Source organism: Procambarus clarkii, chromosome 13 (assembly GCF_040958095.1).
Source record: "Procambarus clarkii isolate CNS0578487 chromosome 13, FALCON_Pclarkii_2.0, whole genome shotgun sequence".
NCBI lineage: Eukaryota > Metazoa > Arthropoda > Malacostraca > Decapoda > Cambaridae > Procambarus > Procambarus clarkii.
The window spans coordinates 21943631-21964613 of record NC_091162.1 but is presented as its reverse complement, the minus strand read 5'-3'; the positions used below and the strand labels follow the sequence as shown (position 1 = coordinate 21964613).

Below are 20983 nucleotides of genomic sequence, written 5' to 3'. Positions count from 1 at the left end.
TTGATGTAGTTCTGGTTGCTGTGGTTGTTGGTGTAGTTGTTGTGGTTGGCGATGTTGTACTGGTGGTTGTGGTTGTCGAAATAGTACTAGTGGTTGTGGTTGCTGATGTTAAACTAGTGGTTGTGGTTGTTGATGTTGCACTGGTGGTTTTGGCAGTCGACGTTGTACTAGTGGTTGTGGTTGTCGGTGCTGTACTGGTGGATGTGGTTGTTAATGTAGTACTGGTAGTTGTGGTTATTGGTGGAGTAGTTGTGGTTGTTGGTGGAGTAGTTGTGGTTGTCGATGTTGTTCTGGTGGTTGTCGATGTTGATATAGCACTGTTGATTGTGGTTGTTGATGTAGTACTGGTGGTTGTGGTTGTTGGTGAAGAGGTTGTGGTTGTCAGTGTTGTACGATTGATTGTGGTTATTGATATTCTACTGGAGGTTGAGGTTGTTGATGTTGTACTGGTGGTTGTGACTGTTGATGTTGTACTGGTGGTTGTGGTTGTTGATGTTGTACTGGTGGTTGTGGTTGTTGATGCAGTACTGGAGGTTGTAGTTTTTGATGTAGTACTGGTGGTTGTGGTTGTTGATGTTATAATGGGGGTTGTTGTTGTTGATGTTGTACCGGTGGTTGTGGTTATTGATGTTGTACTGGTAGTTGTGGTTGTCAATGTTGTACTTGTGATTGTGGATGCTGTAGTAATAGTGATTGTGGTTGCCGATGTTGAACTACTGGTTGTAATTGTTGATATGGTACTACTTCTTGTTGTTGTTGCTTTACTGGATGTAGTACTACTGGTTGTCGTTGTTGTTGATGTCGATATTGTAACACTGGTTGTGGTTGATTTTGTTGATGTGGTATTACTGGTTGTGCTTGTCGATGTAGTACTGGTGGTTGTGGTTGTCGTTGTAGTACTGGTGGTTGTGGTTGTCGATGTGGTACTACTGGTTGTGGTTGTCGATGTAGTACTGGTGGTTGTGGTTGTCGATGTATTACTGGTGGTTGTGGTTGTCGATGTGGTACTACTGGTTGTGGTTGATTTTGTTGATGTGGTACTACTGGTTGTGCTTGTCGATGTGGTACTAGTGTTTGTTATTGTCGATGTAGTACTGGTGGTTGTGGTTGTCGTTGTATTACTGGTGGTTGTGGTTGTCGATGTAATACTGGTGGTTGTGGTTGTCGATGTATTACTGGTGGTTGTGGTTGTGGATGTAATACTGGTGGTTGTGGTTGTCGATGTAGTACTGGTGGTTCTAGTTGTCGATGTAGTACTGGTGGTTGTGGTTGTCGATGTAGTACTGGTGGTTGTGGTTGTCGATGTATTACTGGTGGTTGTGGTTGTCGATGTAGTACTGGTGGTTGTGGTTTTAGTTGAAGTAGTACTAGTTGTTATGGGCGTCAAAGTGGTACTAGTGGTCGAAGTGGTAGTTATGGTGGTGATGGTGGTGGTGGTCGATGCAGTGATGGTGGTGGTCCTTGTAGCTGTGGTGGTGGTGATGGATGTAGTCTCGGGATGGGAAGTAGTTGCTGTAGTAACTGGTATTGATTTAGAAGTAGTGCTGGTTGTTTCAAATGTTGTAGTTGTGGTGTTATATGTTGTTTCAGTAGTTGGTGTTGAAGTAATGGAAACTGTTGTTGTGGAAGCTGGAGTTACAGTGGTAGTTAGTGTCATTATGGTCGAGGAGGTAGTTGATATTTCAGTGGCAGTAGTAGAAGTTGTTCTTGTGAATGTGGTTGTAGATGCCGTTGATGTGAAATTGGTGGTTGTAAATGTTTTTGTTTCAACTGTGAATGTTGTCTTTGTTGTGAAAATGGAAGTTGTAGATATTGTGTTGATAGATATAGTAGTCAGCGCCGATGTTGTTGTTGGTGATGGTGGTGATTCTGTGGTTGTTGGTGATGGTGGTGGTTCTGAGGTTGTTGGTGATGGTGGTGGTTCTGAGGTTGTTGGTGATGGTGGTGGTTCTGTGGTTGTTGGTGATGGTGGTGGTCCTGTGGTTATTGGTGATGGTGGTGATCCAGAGGTTGTTGGTGATGGTGGTGGTTCTGAGGTTGTTGGTGATGGTGGTGGTCCTGTGGTTGTTGGTGATGGTGGTGATGGTCCTGAGGTTGTTGGTGATGGTGGTGGTTCTGTGGTTATTGGTGATGGTGGTGGTCCTGAGGTTGTTGGTGATGGTGGTGGTTCTGTGGTTGTTGGTGATGGTGGTGGTCCTGTGGTTGTTGGTGATGGTGGTGATGGTCCTGAGGTTGTTGGTGATGGTGGTGGTTCTGTGGTTATTGGTGATGGTGGTGGTCCTGAGGTTGTTGGTGATGGTGGTGGTTCTGTGGTTGTTGGTGATGGTGGTGGTTCTGAGGTTGTTGGTGATGGTGGTGGTCCTGTGGTTGTTGGTGATGGTGGTGATGGTCCTGAGGTTGTTGGTGATGGTGGTGGTCCTGAGGTTGTTGGTGATGGTGGTGGTCCTGAGGTTGTTGGTGATGGTGGTGGTCCTGAGGTTGTTGGTGATGGTGGTGGTCCTGAGGTTGTTGGTGATGGTGGTGGTGGTCCTGTGGTTGTTGGTGATGGTGGTGATGGTCCTGAGGTTGTTGGTGATGGTGGTGGTCCTGAGGTTGTTGGTGATGGTGGTGGTCCTGAGGTTGTTGGTGATGGTGGTGGTCCTGTGGTTGTTGGTGATGGTGGTGGTCCTGTGGTTGTTGGTGATGGTGGTGGTCCTGAGGTTGTTGGTGATGGTGGTGGTCCTGAGGTTGTTGGTGATGGTGGTGGTCCTGAGGTTGTTGGTGATGGTGGTGGTCCTGTGGTTGTTGGTGATGGTGGTGGTCCTGAGGTTGTTGGTGATGGTGGTGGTCCTGAGGTTGTTGGTGATGGTGGTGGTCCTGTGGTTGTTGGTGATGGTGGTGGTCCTGTGGTTGTTGGTGATGGTGGTGGTCCTGTGGTTGTTGGTGATGGTGGTGGTCCTGAGGTTGTTGGTGATGGTGGTGGTCCTGAGGTTGTTGGTGATGGTGGTGGTCCTGAGGTTGTTGGTGATGGTGGTGGTCCTGAGGTTGTTGGTGATGGTGGTGGTCCTGAGGTTGTTGGTGATGGTGGTGATGGTCCTGAGGTTGTTGGTGATGGTGGTGGTCCTGAGGTTGTTGGTGATGGTGGTGGTCCTGAGGTTGTTGGTGATGGTGGTGGTCCTGTGGTTGTTGGTGATGGTGGTGGTCCTGTGGTTGTTGGTGATGGTGGTGGTCCTGAGGTTGTTGGTGATGGTGGTGGTCCTGAGGTTGTTGGTGATGGTGGTGGTCCTGAGGTTGTTGGTGATGGTGGTGGTCTTGAGGTTGTTGGTGATGGTGGTGGTCCTGTGGTTGTTGGTGATGGTGGTGGTTCTGTGGTTGTTGGTGATGGTGGTGGTCCTGAGGTTGTTGGTGATGGTGGTGGTCCTGAGGTTGTTGGTGATGGTGGTGGTCCTGTGGTTGTTGGTGATGGTGGTGATTCTGTGGTTGTTGGTGATGGTGGTGGTCCTGTGGTTGTTGGTGATGGTGGTGGTTCTGAGGTTGTTGATGATGGTGGTGGTCCTGTGGTTGTTGGTGATGGTGGTGGTCCTGAGGTTGTTGGTGATGGTGGTGGTCCTGAGGTTGTTGGTGATGGTGGTGGTCCTGAGGTTGTTGGTGATGGTGGTGGTCCTGTGGTTGTTGGTGATGGTGGTGGTCCTGAGGTTGTTGGTGATGGTGGTGGTCCTGTGGTTGTTGGTGATGGTGGTGGTCCTGAGGTTGTTGGTGATGATGGTGGTCCTGAGGTTGTTGGTGATGGTGGTGGTCCTGTGGTTGTTGGTGATGGTGGTGGTCCTGAGGTTGTTGGTGATGGTGGTGGTCCTGTGGTTGTTGGTGATGGTGGTGGTCCTGAGGTTGTTGGTGATGATGGTGGTGGTCTTGAGGTTGTCGGTGATGGTGGTGGCCCTGAGGTTGTCGGTGATGGTGGTGGCCCTGAGGTTGTTGGTGATGGTGGTGGCCCTGAGGTTGTTGGTGATGATGGTGGTGGCCCTGAGGTTGTCGGTGATGGTGGTGGCCCTGAGGTTGTTGGTGATGATGGTGGTGGTCCTGAGGTTGTCGGTGATGGTGGTGGCCCTGAGGTTGTTGGTGATGGTGGTGGTCCTGAGGTTGTTGGGGATGGTGGTGGTCCTGAAGTTGTTGTTGGTGGTGGTCCTGAGGTTGTTGGGGATGGTGGTGGTCCTGAAGTTGTTGTTGGTGATGGTGGTGGTCCTGAGGTTGTTGGTGATGGTGGTGGTCCTGTTGTTGTTGGGGATGGTGGTGGTCCTGAAGTTGTTGTTGGTGATGGTGGTGGTCCTGAGGTTGTTGGTGATGGTGGTGGTCCTGTTGTTGTTGGTGATGGTGGTGGTCCTGTTGTTGTTGGTGATGGTGGTGGTGGTCCTGAGGTTGTTGGTGATGGTGGTGGTCCTGTTGTTGTTGATGATGGTGGTAGTCCTGTGGTTGTTGTTGGTGAAACCGTTGTTCCTAGGTAAATAAGGATATATATTAATGATGTTGTTGATCGTCGTTTTAAATACTTATACATGATCAAATATAATCATAAATTAGTGAATGTATTGAGAGATGAAAAATAATTTGACCTGATTACGCTCTAATTTATATGTACATAAACATACATTTACATGTACACAATTTATTGACACATATTATTACCTAACTCCACTACACACCTACATGTGTCTCGTGCCGAGCAACTTGAGTGTTTTATGTGTGTGTTCCTGAAGTACTGTCTCTTAATTATTAAACAATGAATGTAAGATCGAGGACCGGGCCGTGGGGACGCTAAGCCCCGAAATTTTCTCAAGATACCCTCAAGATAGAGTCCCAGCCTTGGTGGATGGTGGGCTGGTGGGTCATAGTCTACCACTAGTGTCCCAGCCTTGGTGGATGGTGGGCTGGTGGGTCATATAGTCTGCCACTAGTGTCCCAGCCTTGGAGGATGGTGGGCTGGTGGGTCATATAGTCTGCCACTAGTGTCCCAGCCTTGGTGGATGGTGGGCTGGTGGGTCATATAGTCTGCCACTAGTGTCCCTGCCTTGGTGGATGGTGGGCTGGTGGGTCATATAGTCTGCCATTAGTGTCCCAGCCTTGGTGGATGGTGGGCTGATGGGTCATATAGTCTGCCACTAGTGTCCCAGCCCTGGTGGATGGTGGGTTGGTGGGTCATATAGTCTGCCACTAGTGTCCCAGCCTTGGTGGATGGTGGGCTGGTGGGTCATATAGTCTGCCACTAGTGTCCCAGCCTTGGTGGATGGTGGGCTGGTGGGTCATACAGTCTGCCACTAGTGTCCCAGCCTTGGTGGATGGTGGGCTGGTGGGTCATATAGTCTGCCACTAGTGTCCCAGCCCTGGTGGATGGTGGCTGGTGGGTCATATAGTCTGCCACTAGTGTCCCAGCCTTGGTGGATGGTGGGCTGGTGGGTCATATAGTCTGCCACTAGTGTCCCAGCCTTGGTGGATGGTGGGCTGGTGGGTCATATAGTCTGCCACTAGTGTCCCAGCCTTGGTGGATGGTGGGCTGGTGGGTCATATAGTCTGCCACTAGTGTCCCAGCCTTGGTGGATGGTGGGCTGGTGGGTCATATAGTCTGCCACTAGTGTCCCAGCCTTGGTGGATGGTGGGCTGGTGGGTCATATAGTCTGCCACTAGTGTCCCAGCCTTGGTGGATGGTGGGCTGGTGGGTCATATAGTCTGCCACTAGTGTTCCAGCCTTGGTGGATGGTGGGCTGGTGGGTCATATAGTCTGCCACTAGTGTTCCAGCCTTGGTGGATGGTGGGCTGGTGGGTCATATAGTCTGCCACTAGTGTCCCAGCCCTGGTGGATGGTGGGCTGATGGGTCATATAGTCTGCCACTAGTGTCCCAGCCTTGGTGGATGGTGGGCTGGTGGGTCATACAGTCTGCCACTAGTGTCCCAGCCTTGGTGGATGGTGGGCTGGTGGGTCATATAGTCTGCCACTAGTGTCCCAGCCTTGGTGGATGGTGGGCTGATGGGTCATACAGTCTGCCACTAGTGTCCCAGCCCTGGTGGATGGTGGGCTGGTGGGTCATATAGTCTGCCACTAGTGTCCCAGCCTTGGTGGATGGTGGGCTGGTGGGTCATATAGTCTGCCACTAGTGTCCCAGCCTTGGTGGGCTGGTGGGTCATATAGTCTGCCACTAGTGTCCCAGCCTTGGTGGATGGTGGGCTGATGGGTCATATAGTCTGCCACTAGTGTCCCAGCCTTGGTGGATGGTGGGCTGATGGGTCATATAGTCTGCCACTAGTGTCCCAGCCTTGGTGGATGGTGGGCTGATGGGTCATATAGTCTGCCACTAGTGTCCCAGCCTTGGTGGATGGTGGGCTGATGGGTCATATAGTCTGCCACTAGTGTCCCAGCCCTGGTGGATGGTGGGCTGGTGGGTCATATAGTCTGCCACTAGTGTCCCAGCCCTGGTGGATGGTGGGCTGGTGGGTCATATAGTCTGCCACTAGTGTCCCAGCCCTGGTGGATGGTGGGCTGGTGGGTCATATAGTCTGCCACTAGTGTCCCAGCCCTGGTGGATGGTGGGCTGATGGGTCATATAGTCTGCCACTAGTGTCCCAGCCTTGGTGGATGGTGGGCTGGTGGGTCATACAGTCTGCCACTAGTGTCCCAGCCTTGGTGGATGGTGGGCTGGTGGGTCATATAGTCTGCCACTAGTGTCCCAGCCTTGGTGGATGGTGGGCTGATGGGTCATACAGTCTGCCACTAGTGTCCCAGCCCTGGTGGATGGTGGGCTGGTGGGTCATATAGTCTGCCACTAGTGTCCCAGCCCTGGTGGATGGTGGGCTGATGGGTCATATAGTCTGCCACTAGTGTCCCAGCCTTGGTGGATGGTGGGCTGGTGGGTCATATAGTCTGCCACTAGTGTCCCAGCCCTGGTGGATGGTGGGCTGGTGGGTCATACAGTCTGCCACTAGTGTCCCAGCCTTGGTGGATGGTGGGCTGGTGGGTCATATAGTCTGCCACTAGTGTCCCAGCCTTGGTGGATGGTGGGCTGGTGGGTCATACAGTCTGCCACTAGTGTCCCAGCCTTGGTGGATGGTGGGCTGGTGGGTCATATAGTCTGCCACTAGTGTCCCAGCCTTGGTGGATGGTGGGCTGGTGGGTCATATAGTCTGCCACTAGTGTCCCAGCCTTGGTGGATGGTGGGCTGGTGGGTCATATAGTCTGCCACTAGTGTCCCAGCCTTGGTGGATGGTGGGCTGGTGGGTCATATAGTCTGCCACTAGTGTCCCAGCCCTGGTGGATGGTGGGCTGGTGGGTCATATAGTCTGCCACTAGTGTCCCAGCCTTGGTGGATGGTGGGCTGGTGGGTCATATAGTCTGCCACTAGTGTCCCAGCCTTGGTGGATGGTGGGCTGGTGGGTCATATAGTCTGCCACTAGTGTCCCAGCCTTGGTGGATGGTGGGCTGGTGGGTCATATAGTCTGCCACTAGTGTCCCAGCCTTGGTGGATGGTGGGCTGGTGGGTCATATAGTCTGCCACTAGTGTTCCAGCCTTGGTGGATGGTGGGCTGGTGGGTCATATAGTCTGCCACTAGTGTCCCAGCCTTGGTGGATGGTGGGCTGGTGGGTCATATAGTCTGCCACTAGTGTCCCAGCCTTGGTGGATGGTGGGCTGGTGGGTCATATAGTCTGCCACTAGTGTCCCAGCCTTGGTGGATGGTGGGCTGGTGGGTCATATAGTCTGCCACTAGTGTCCCAGCCTTGGTGGATGGTGGGCTGGTGGGTCATATAGTCTGCCACTAGTGTCCCAGCCTTGGTGGATGGTGGGCTGGTGGGTCATATAGTCTGCCACTAGTGTCCCAGCCTTGGTGGATGGTGGGCTGGTGGGTCATATAGTCTGCCACTAGTGTCCCAGCCTTGGTGGATGGTGGGCTGGTGGGTCATATAGTCTGCCACTAGTGTCCCAGCCTTGGTGGATGGTGGGCTGGTGGGTCATATAGTCTGCCACTAGTGTCCCAGCCTTGGTGGATGGTGGGCTAAAAGGAAAAGCAAGCAGTGAGTAGTAAAATATTTACTGAGCTACGTTAGCTTAACATGGTCTTTGGGCCTAATACGTGTTGCCTGCGAGCCAGAACAACCGTGGCATGAGCCAGGAGGCCTTTGTTAGTGATGGGATCCCTGCCCAAATATAAATATCATACTACAGTTCTGGTACTTACACAGAGAATTCACATTATCGTGACATATCAATGAGAAAATCCATAGAAGTCACATTTTCTCATTTATGTATCAATGAGATATTGTGATTTCTCTGTGGATTGAAAGAGGGGCGTCTGAGGTACAGATACTGGACGACAGAGCCCGAGTGCATGGGGGGCATTGTGAGAAACCCTGGTTCGGATTCAGTGGAAGCCTCTGTAATCCTCGAGGATGCAAAACTCTACGGGGTATTGTCGCCGTGTTTAACTATATTATATATTAACAAATAACTGCACGTGGTTATAACAAATAACTCTAATAGTGGTTACTTACAGTTATTAACAAATAACTGTAAGTAACCACTATTCGCACGTCAATACTAGAGATTGTAACCTCTTTATTGAGGTTTATTAATTAGGTTTATTTCACAACATATTTATGAGAGGATCATCAACTAACTCAAGCATCAAATAATTAATACTACAAAACATTGCAGGGTTCAAACTGGAGAACAAAAGGGAGAAATTTAACATTCTGCTCTAACAAAAAGTTTTAAATAGCATTTACCATCAAGTCTGTGATAAATTTCCTAACTCAGTTACTTAACATCAGTAAAACTACTTAATACAATAATTGTTTGCCAATATTTAATTGTTAACAAATATTTAAATTAAATGCAACATTTAATTGTTGATCGGATTTTGTGCGGAAGAATCAGTCTTATTGCAGCGATCAGTTACAAACCATTCCAAGCTAGAGGAATGATATCACAGATGTGATATCATTCGTCATATCGAAGTGGGCATCTTAGCTAAACTGTGCCAGTGTTTTTGCCTTCACTAACAATGACTACATTAAGGACTCTCTAGACACACAGTTGTAATGATGAGATCCTCAGGCATCTACCACACAATACTTATACTTACCGTCCACCACACAACACTTGCACTTACTGTCCACCACACAACACTTGCACTTACCATCCACCACACACAACACTTGTACTTACCATCCACCACACACACAACACTTGCACTTACCGTCCACCACACAACACTTGCACTTACTGTCCACCACACAACACTTGCACTTACCGTCCACCACACAACACTGGTACTTACCATCCACCACACAACACTTGTACTTACCATCCACCACACAACACTTGCACTTACTGTCCACCACACAACACTTGCACTTACTGTCCACCACACAACACTTGCACTTACCGTCCACCACACAACAATTGCACTTACTGTCCACCACACAACACTGGTACTTACCGTCCACCACACAACACTTGTACTTACCGTCCACCAACGATCACCACCTCCCCCCCTTCTCAATTTGGTTTTCGTAAGTGCCGCATCACAACAGATTGTGCTGGTGAACTTGGAGGTTTATATTCGTACTGCTTTTGCTGCGAAGACCTCCGTTGGTGCTGTCCTTTTTAATCCGGAAAAAGCTTACGACACCGCCTGTAAATATCATATTCTGTCCCAACTTCATTCTTTTGGCCTTCGTGGTAATCTCTCTCTCTCTCTCTCTTCCTCCAAAGCTTTCTCTCTCGTCGTTCCTTTAGAGTGAGGCTTGGTGCCGCTCTCCCTGCCTCTTCTCGGCAGTATGAAGGTGTACCCCAGGGCAGTGTTCTAAGCACTACTCTTTTTCTGGTTGCCCTCAATGGTATTCTTTCTTCACTTCCTTCCGGCATCTTCTCCGCTCTCTATGTCGACGATCTTACCCTTTGCTGCCTGGGTGATGATTCGCCTCTCCTTCAACGGCGGCTTCAACTTGTGATTGATGCCGTGTCGTCTTGGGCCCCCGATCATGGCTTGAAATTCTCTACAATTAAGACTTGTGCTATGACTTTTACTCGGAAGCAGGTCTTTCTTCACCCCTCTTTGTCGCTTTATGGTCATCCCCTTGTGTCAAAGATTCCGCTAAACTTTTGGGGTTAATTTTAGACACTCATTTGTCTTGGTCACCCCATATCTCTTACGTCCGAGTTGAATGCTCTATCAGGCCTTTAACCTCCTTTAGGTTTTGTCACATACTTCTTGGGGGAGCTGATAGGCACACGCTCCCCTCTTTAAATTCCTCTCTCGTACAGTCTAAACTCGATTATGGTTGCCAATCTTACTCGTCTGCTTTTCCTTCTACTCTTCGCCGTCTTGATGCTATACACCATACTGGGTTGCGCCTAAGCTCTGGTGCCTTTTGTTTGACTCCTACCCTCAGCTTGTATGTTGACAGTGGCTTCCTATCTCTCCAAGACCGCCGAGATCGCTACTGTCTTCGCTACTTTGCGCGGTCCTTCCAACACCCTCACTCTCACCTCTGTCGTGCATTGACTTTTACCCTTCCTGTAGTTACTGCTCCCCTTCACCACCTTCCTCTTTCTGTCTGATTGTCTCGCCTGCAAGATTCTCTTTCGGTTCGTATTACCAATATTTCTCCTCATGTTGTTCCGTCCTTGTCCCTGTGGAGAGTCCCACTTCCTAAATTTTATACATCCCTGACCTGCATCACTATAGCTTTTACCCCTCCTACGGTTTTGAAACGCCTTTTCCTTGAACACTTTTCTCACACTCCCTCTCCATTTCCATCTTCACCGATGGGTCTAAGTCTGCAGACGGTATAGGCTACTCTGTTGTTTTTGTTGACCACACTTATATGTGTCCCCTACCTCCGGAGACTAGCATATTCACGGCAGAACTTTATACTTTTCTCTATGCTCTTCGTCTCCTGCTTTCTCGCTGTCAATCCTCCTTTGTGGTTGAAGTTGACTCTCGCAGTGCCCTCATGGCTCTGGAGTCCTTTAATCCAGTCCATTCGGTGTTCGTCGAGATTCAACATTGGCTGTTTCTTATCTCCAGTAAATTTAAGTCAGTAGTTTTGCTGGGTTCCCAGCCATATTGGTGTCTCTTTAAATGAGCATGCGGGCGCTGCCACTAAGGAAGCTATCCGCTCTTGTCCCATCTCCCGTAGAGGCATTTCTTATTTCGACTTTTACCCAGTTGTTCATTTTTCATCCTTGCCCGTTGGCAGAGTTGTTAGTCTTCTGTTGCTGGCAAAAAACTGCGTACTCTTAAGAGTAGTATGTCCCCGTGGCCTTCCTCCTACCACCGTAACCGGCGGTGGGAAACGGCTTTGGCGAGGTTGCATATTGGCCATACATGCTTAACTCACAGTCACTTAATGGAGCGTCGCCCTGCTCCTTATTATCCAAATTGCATTGTCCCTTTTCCGGTCGTGCATATCCTTGTTGAATGTTCTGACTTCCATGTTGAGCGTGTGTCTTGCTTTCCGACCGTCCCTCGTGTTATCTTGAGGTTATCTTGAGATGATTTCGGGGCTTTTAGTGTCCCCGCGGCCCGGTCCTCGACCAGGCCTCCACCCCCAGGAAGCAGCCCGTGACAGCTGACTAACACCCAGGTACCTATTTTACTGCTAGGTAACAGGGGCATAGGGTGAAAGAAACTCTGCCCATTATTTCTCGCCGGCGCCTGGGATCGAACCCAGGACCACAGGATCACAAGTCCCGCGTGCTGTCCGCTCGGCCGATCGGCTCCGTGGGCGCTTGTCCCTCGATAGAATTCTTGGTGATTCGTATACTTTTGATATCGTTCGTCTTATGCATTTCTGTTCTCATATTGGCATCCTTGGTGATATTTAGCGACCTTTGATTATTCCGCACATTTGATGGTGCTACGTAGCATTCCCAGTTTGGTGCCTTCTTTTGATAATTACTTACTGTCCACCACACATCACCTGCACTTACCACCCACCACACCACCTTGCACTTACCTTTCGTCACAAAACACTTGCACTTGCGTCCACCACACAAAACTTGCACTTACCGCCCACAACACCACCTTGCACTTACCTTTCGTCACACAACACTTGCACTTGCGTCCTCTACAGCCGTTCTTCACCGTGGTGTCGCCCGCCGAACACCGCCTCCTGCAGGAACCTCCAAGCTTCTGGCACTTTTTCTTCAGCTTACACTCTGTGGGAGGAGCAGAAAGTTCCTTACATAATTCGCGTAAACATATATATCTTGCTGTCGTCAACTGGACACGGGTGAAACATTTCTTTGTATTGCCATCATTGCAGATCTAACGATCAAGAAATGCTTGATCTCGATTAGTCTACTTTTTAATGGCCCAAGAAGGATGAAAACATTTTTTTTTATTTTATAAGTGTTCAAAAGACTGTGCTGGACGTGATGTTGGTCCAGGATGGACTGAAACCCCTCCAGGAAGGTCCGACGAATTTATCTATGTTCAAGTTAGGCCTACTCGCCCATACGAATGTATAGGCGAGTAGGCCTACTGACCCATGCGAGCGAGGTCCTAGCTGATTGTGTACACTCATGTCCCTTTTTATCTTAGCCTGCATGACAAATGGTTTCCTTATAGTATTTTGATCTTCAATTTATTTAAGTCCGTTTTTGCGAGTTATGCCTTGAATGGAAAGTTTCCCTAACTTGATTATATCCCTGAGTGTATGTCTTTCATAAACTCAAGAGACGAGAGTGTGTGTGTGTCTGTCACATCTCCCCTTGTTGTACCATCTGTCAATCATGGATGAACGTCCGTCATATCTACACTTGTTAAACACTATTCATACATATAGATATGTTAGTCATATCTCCAATGATATACCACTTTTCATCCATGTACAGGCGATGAGTCACAATAACGTGGCTGAAGAATGTTGACCAGACCACACACTAGACGGTGAAGGGACGACGACGTTTCGGTCCGTCCTGGACCATTCTCAAGTCACAATCGACTTGAGAATGGTCCAGGACGGACCGAAACGTCGTCGTCCCTTCACCTTCTTGTATGTGGTCTGGTCAACTTCATTCATGTATATACGTCAGTCATATGTGTCCAGGATATGACACTTTTCATCCATGTATACACGTCAGTCGTTTCAACTCTTGTTCTGCGACTTTCTGGATATCAATTCACGTGACCAATTGGTTTCATTGGGTACTTTAAGTATATTGTTGTCTTAATGGTTTTGGCTTTATTGATAATTACTTCACGATCTAAGGAGGGATATTAGGATAAGGATTTGGGATGGGACAGGGAAAAGGAATGGTGCCCTACCACTTGGACGGTCGAGGATTTGAACGCTGAACTGCATGAAGCCGGGAAAGGATTACGGGAAGGAGTGTTGGAGGAATCAGTTAGACAGGAAACAGCAGGGAGCACAAACCAATATAAAGGAACAGTATGGTAGGGATCAGGGAACAGGAATGTGGTGAAAAAGAGGAGAGGAAAGTGAGGTGTCAGAAACGCTGTGAAAGGCACCCCGAGTGTGGGAAATATTTCTAACCTATGAGCATAAATAACTGAATAATACATTTATCTAGTAATAAGTAACTATGAGGTCTTCTGTTCTAAAAAAATAACTCTAACTAAAATATGCAATGCTGCCAGATTTTTCCTACTAACGTCTGCCACCATAACTCCATCAGAACCTTATTATTCTGATGCGAGACAGTTGAGTGACTAAACTAATTCTCTTACATCTCATAAAGAGCTAAGATGCTGTGATTAAATTGAATACCTTACATATCAACCAAATTTATCTTTTTAATTCGAACTAGGTAATAAATAGAATTTAAAGGCCCTACTCCCGATTTAATAACTATTGATTCTCACACGAATGAAAGCGTGAATTGAGGAAGGAGGAGGCGGCCATATTGTTTGGACTCGCGGGTTGCAGCAGAACCTCCGCTGTGGTTCCCATATATCGACAATCACAAATGCTTGATTAAGCTGTCGTACAGTCAAAGAGCTTACTTACAGGCAGCGTTACTGTCTCTTTGTCTTACAGTTTCGTTAAGTACCTCATGAAATTATTTGTTTTTGGCCACTAGCGGTAATAAAATCCTGGGAATGAGACGGTTAGGCTGCAGGATAAACTCACAATCCCAAGTAAGAACCCAAACTACCTCAGAGTTCTTGCTTGTTTAATATTAATGAATAATAATCCAATTGATAAGTTTCAATATTAATAATATATTCGCAGGCAGGAGTTTTCATTAGCAGACGTGCCCTAAGCGTGGCCATTATGGGGCCAGATTTACGAATAAGTTACGAACTTATACATCTTTTCTCAATCTTTGGCGCCTTTGTTTACAATTATTAAACAGTTAATGTGCTCCGAAGCACCAGGAGGCTGTTTATGACAATAAGAACAGTTGACTGCGACGTTTTTATACTTTAAATTGTATAAGAAATGTTACGAAAGATTGCCGTCAAATATTGAGGAAAGATGTACACGTTTGTACTTGCGTAACTGCTTCGTGAATCTGGCCCCAGGAGTCGCCCACGGTGCGTACACAATGTTCTCTGGTTTATTGATGGCTACACGTCCCCCTACACCTAGGGACACACGGCTCAATAAACCCAGAGACACACGTCTCACTTCACATAGGGACACACGTCTCACTAGATAAATTCGTTGTATAAGGTAACTAATTTTACTAACAATATTAATTTCTAGTAGGAAAATGCCAGAAGTTTCTTGGAAGCTCATAGGAGGACAATTGTATCAGCTACCACGGTTATGCGATGACTATTATTTTGTCTAACTTACAATATCACCAGTCTGCACTCTGCTTTCATTTGCAATTGCTATCTTAGATTGGATTTAATTGAAATCTAGATAGCATTTAGTGACCTTCTCCATTAGAGTATAGTTTAACCGAGGTGATGATAAGTTTCACACAGGAAAAAGAATAGTCACATTGTGAATTCTGTCCACATATTATATGTCTCAATTCCTTAATTCTTCTCAATACCGCGTTCTAAGCATTAAAAAACTGTTCCTTGAAATTGAGACCAATAAAATTATACATTAATTACCACTTTCCCCTCCTCGTTCACAAACGAACTAAGTTCACACTCGTGAGGCAACTTGACTCGCCCCGGGTGAGAGGAAGGAGGATCCGCCATTAAGCAAGAGAAAAGTGTGGCTCTCGTCGGGTGCTCCTGCAGCAACTTTGTGTGTGTGGACCAGATTATTTCCACCTCCACTGTTGCATCCTCCAATTACGAGAGACCTCGTCCCGGTTGTATTTAACTGTATAAACTTTTTTTTCCTGAGCTCATTAAGATAAGTGATTCAGCCGGGTTATGAGGCATGCATAAAAACTAAACCAAGTGAGCGTCTCACAACTCTATTCAATAATTTTAGATTTATCCAACAGTGTCAATAAATATAAGGTTGTTGCAATTTATAAAATGTGAACCTTTGACAGATCTTCAATGACGACCTGAGAGACCAGTCTACTTGTTTCATCACGTGAGAGTGCAGTGACGCAGTATCCACTAGGCCCCCACATGTTGTCCGGCCCACAGTGGTTGTCTGCTCACGTGTTTTCTGATTGTTATCTGGAAATCTTCTGGACAGATAAGGTCACATATTTCAATTAACAACAGTAGAGTTTCTCACTAACTAAACTAATTGAATATTGTTAATTTATAGTTTCTGGTTGATATTACTAATGAATCAACACTCCAAAATTATGTATACAGGGTAACACCCAGCAGAAGATAAATTAACCATAAAGTCCACGATTTGTCTTTAAGTTGAGACACATTTCTCACTACACCTAGACACACACGTCTCACTACTCCTAGGGACACACGTCTCACTACACCTAGGGACACACGTCTCACTACACCTAGGGACACACGTCTCACTACACCTAGGGACACACGTCTCACTACACCTAGGGACACACGTCTCACTACACCAAGGGACACACGTCTCACAACACCTAGGGACACACGTCTCACAACACCTAGGTACACACGTCTCACTACACCTAGGGACACACGTCTCACAACACCTAGGGACACACGTCTCACTACACCTAGGGACACACGTCTCATTACACCTAGGGACACACGTCTCACAACACCTAGGGACACACGTCTCACTACACCTAGGGACACACGTCTCACAACACCTAGGGGACACACGTCTGATAACACCTAGGGACGCATATCTCACTACACCTAGTGACACACGTCTTACTACACCTAGGGACACACGTCTCATTACACCTAAGGATGCACATCTCACTACACCTAGTGACACACGTCTTACTACACCTAGGGACACACGTCTCATTACACCTAGGGATGCACATCTCACTACACCTAGTGGCACACGTCTCACAACACCTAGGGACACACGCCTCACTACACCTAGGGATACACGCCTCACTACACCTAGTGACACACGTCTCACTACACCCAGGGACACACGCCTCACTACACCTAGGGACACACGCCTCACTACACCGAGAGACACACGTCGCACTACACCTACGGACACACGTCGCACTACACCCAGGGAGTCATCTCGCCACCTAGGAACGCTGTATTACTCACATAACTCAGATCCTATAGCTAATTAATTTCAATCAATTAATTAATTTAATAACAATTCATTCCTCTAGCAGTAGGCCTGTGGTCGTATTTTCGTACTGTCTTTGTATAGTGTGATTAAATATTTGTCTACAGTCAGGTGACTTTAGGGTCTAATTCAGAGTAGTAAATCAACACATAATTTTAACAGATTACACGATATATTGTAGGATCAGAATCTATTAACTTAACACTGTAACGCCCCCCTCCCGCAGCAACTGTGGGTATTATGTGTAATATTTAAATACCAATGTAATACAGACTTTTTAAATCATTACTACATAATTAAATATACAGTCCAATCACTAGAAGTAAAATAATAAATAAACTTAACCAGAATCCCACACCGATAGAGTTGTGGGATGTAGATAAAAGGAGATATAGAAATAATAGTTTTTTCGACTAGGCCAGTCCAGGAAGGAAAAAATCGACTGGTGTAGATAATATTTACCAAGAGATAGGATTACAAACAAGTATTTATCCAGAACGATATGATAAAAGAATAGAGAATTACAGCAGTGTACAAAAAATGGAGAGAGAAGGACGGTTAAGGGACTTGGGATGAAGCTTGTGACATTACCTCTGAGGTCAACTACATAAGAAAAATTAAGCATCATCCTTCCCCATCCTATTTTAACCCTTTACTCCATCCTACCTGCTCCATAACACTTACATCCACCACCCACCACACAACACTTACCTCCACCACCCGCCACACAACACTTAACTCCACCACCCGCCACAACACTTACCTCCACCACCCACCTGTGGGAACCGATCTGTGATATTTATATTTATTTAATTTATATGAATTTATATAGAATTTATATTTACGTTAATTTATATATTTCGATAGCAATTGGTATGATGTTAAGTGGACTGTATTTCTGCAATAATCTCACAAATTGATCCTTACACATTAGGGGGGGGTATATTAAATTTATATATATGCAGCCAATCAAACTACAGTATTAAACTACATATATTAGTATAAAATTGGAGGCGCCTTATCTTATTGTATGGTAGGCTTAGTCCACCAGGTATAAGTAGGATGTAGACACCAAATTATCCTCGTGAGAGGCTAGCTTCTATCACCCAAGTAACTGATGTACCAAGATTAATTCTTGCTTCCTCTTCTTGTTCCTGTCAAAGGGCACCAGCTGTAAAGTCAGAATCCTAATATATGACAGCTATATCAGAGGAAACACCATATATTATTAGACAAGGACCATGGCTTAAATACCCGTGTTGAGTTGATCGTTCGTGTTCTAACCAGAAATAATCCTATCTAACATAACATTACTGGCCAATAATGACTTAGATAAGATTTCGGAAAGACACTTCCCTTGTGGTTGTTGACAGCGTGTTGATGATGGTAGAGCACTAATAGATTTGATCTCCATAACACTTCGTCCATGAGAATTATAGGAGCGGAATTTGCTCCAACGACTCTGGTCTTAACAATGGCTGACTTTCACCACTACTGACACCTTGGCTCTCCTTCTCTATTTTGATACTGATAATTAAGTTAACTCAAATGAGATGTTTTTATGATGGTAAAAGTCCAATGACTACTGTATTTAGGAATAATTCCCAACAGAATAGCTGGTGAATTTATAGTACTATGTAGCAATGATATCCCGTTTTCTATTGACGGAAAATTCAACTACAAGCTACATTTTCTATGGGTTAACTTGCGTATACAACGGTTATCTTGAGGTTATCTTAAGATGATTTCGGGGCTTTTAGTGTCCCCGCGGCGCGGTCCTCGACCAGGCCTTCACCCCCAGGAAGCAGCCCGTGACAGCTGACTAACACCCAGGTACCTATTTTACTGCTAGGTAACAGGGAGCATAGGGTGAAAGAAACTCTGCCCATTGTTTCTCGCCGGCGCCTGGGATCGAACCCAGGACCACAGGATCACAAGTCCAGCGTGCTGTCCGCTCGGCCGACCGGCTCCCTCGCTAGCAGCAATATTATCTGCATATTGTATGTAATATTATTAAATGGTGTCGGGTTTTCCGACATCACCACACAACACTTTTACCTCCACCACCCGCCACACAACACTTACCTCCACCACCAGCCACACAACACTTACCTCCACCACCCGCCACACAACACTTACCTCCACCACCCGCCACACAACACTTACCTCCACCACCCGCCACACAACACTTACCTCCACCACCAGCCACACAACACTTACCTCCACCACCCGCCACACAACACTTACCTCCACCACCCGCCACACAACACTTACCTCCACCACCTGCCACACAACACTTACCTCCACCACCTGCCACACAACATTTACCTCCACCACCCGCCACACAACACTTACCTCCACCACCCGCCACACAACACTTACCTCCACCACCCGCCACACAACACTTACCTCCACCACCCGCCACACAACACTTACCTCCACCACCCACCACACAACACTTACCTCCACCACCAGCCACACAACACTTACCTCCACCACCCGCCACACAACACTTACCTCCACCACCCGCCACACAACACTTACCTCCACCACCCGCCACACAACACTTACCTCCACCACCCGCCACACAACACTTACCTCCACCACCCACCACACAACACTTACCTCCACCACCCGCCACACAACACTTACCTCCACCACCCGCCACACAACACTTACCTCCACCACCCGCCACACAACACTTACCTCCACCACCCACCACACAACACTTACCTCCACCACCCGCCACACAAAACTTACCTCCACCACCCGCCACACAACACTTACATCCACCACCCGCCACACAACACTTACCTCCACCACCCGCCACACAACACTTACCTCCACCACCCGCCACACAACACTTACCTCCACCACCCGCCACACAACACTTACCTCCACTACCCACCACACAACACTTACCTCCACCACCCACCACACAACACTTGCACTTCCGTCCTTTACAGCCAGTCTTATACACGCTCTCACCCGCCGAACACAACGTCTTGCAAGACCCTCCACGCTTCTTGCACTTGCTCTTGGTTTTGCAATCTGTTGATGAAGGACAGTTTTACAACATACAATATCATGTGTGTATAAAGGTAGGCCTCCACGAGTCAGGTAATGGAGCCACCTTCCCCGTAGTCATCTCGGGAGACCAGACACTACTCTCAGTGGTCCTGGTGCCTCTTGCACTTGCTCTTCGTTTTGCAATCTGTTCATGAAGGACAACAACAACAACAACAACAAACAATATCATCTGTTTTTAGTCGAAACACAAGATAAGCTAGTTTAAGTTAATAGCATTGTTTATATTTAAGAATATTCATACTGGATTGTGCCTCAGCTCTGGTACCTTTCGCTCGACTCCTACCCTCAGCTTGAATGTTGACACTGGCTTCCTATCTCTCCAAGACCGCCGTGATCGAAACTGTCTTCGCCACTTGGCGCGGTCCTTACAACACCCTCACTCTCACCTCTGTCGTGCTTTGACTTTTACCCCTTCTGTAGTTCCTGTTCCCCTTCGCCACCTTCCACTTTCTGTCCGGTAGTCTCGCCTGCAAGATTCTCTTTCGGTTCGTATTACCAATATTTCTCCTCGTGTTCTTCCATCCTTGCCCCCGTGGAGGGTCCCCCTTCCTAAATTTTATACATCCCTGACCCGCATCACTATAGCTTTTAACCCTCCTACGGTTCTGAAACGCCTTCTCCTTGAACACTTTTCTTCACACTCACACTCCATTTCCATCTTCACCGATGGGTCTAAGTCTGCAGACGGTATAGGCTACTCTGTTGTTTTTCCTGACCACACTTATATGTGTCACCTACCTCCGGAGACTAGCATCTTCACAGCAGAACTTTATACTTTTCTCTATGCTCTTCGTCTCCTGTTTTTTCGCTGTCAATCCTCCTTTGTGGTTGTAGTTGACTCTCCCAGTGCCCTCATGGCTCTCGAGTCCTCTAACCCAGTCCATCCGGGGGTCGTCGAGATTCAACATTGGCTGTTTCTTATCTCCAGTAAATTTAAGTCAGTAGTTTTGCTAGGTTCCCAGCCATATTGGTGTCTCTTTAAATGAGCGTGCCGACGCTGCCGCTAAGGAAGCTATCCGCTCTTGTCCCATTTGCTATAAAGGTATTCCTTATTCCGACTTTTATTCAGTTATTCATTTTTCCATCCTTGCCCTTTAGCAGGGTTGTTGGTCTTCTGTTGCTAGTAAAAAACTACGTACTCTTAAGAGTAGTATGTCCCCGTGGCCTTCCTCCTACCACCGTAACCGGCGGTGGGAAACGGCTCTGGCGAGGTTGCATATTGGCCATACATGCTTAACTCACAGTCACTTAATGGAGTGCCGCCCTGCT

The 20983-nt window shown here is 47.3% G+C and overlaps 1 protein-coding gene across 1 annotated transcript in view; it reads right to left on the bottom strand.

Moving 5' to 3' along the window:
- Positions 1-416: 416 nt before the first annotated feature.
- LOC138364397 (micronuclear linker histone polyprotein-like) overlaps positions 417-20983 on the bottom strand; it is a 41421-nt gene continuing 20854 nt past the window's right edge. Inside the window, exons 4-8 of the mRNA XM_069324016.1 lie at positions 19547-19675; positions 17388-17414; positions 12037-12185; positions 9918-10018; positions 417-678 (exon numbers count right to left, since the gene is read on the bottom strand). Of these exons, the coding sequence (XP_069180117.1) occupies positions 417-678; positions 9918-10018; positions 12037-12185; positions 17388-17414; positions 19547-19675 (668 nt within the window). The remainder of the gene's footprint in view (positions 679-9917; positions 10019-12036; positions 12186-17387; positions 17415-19546; positions 19676-20983) is intronic.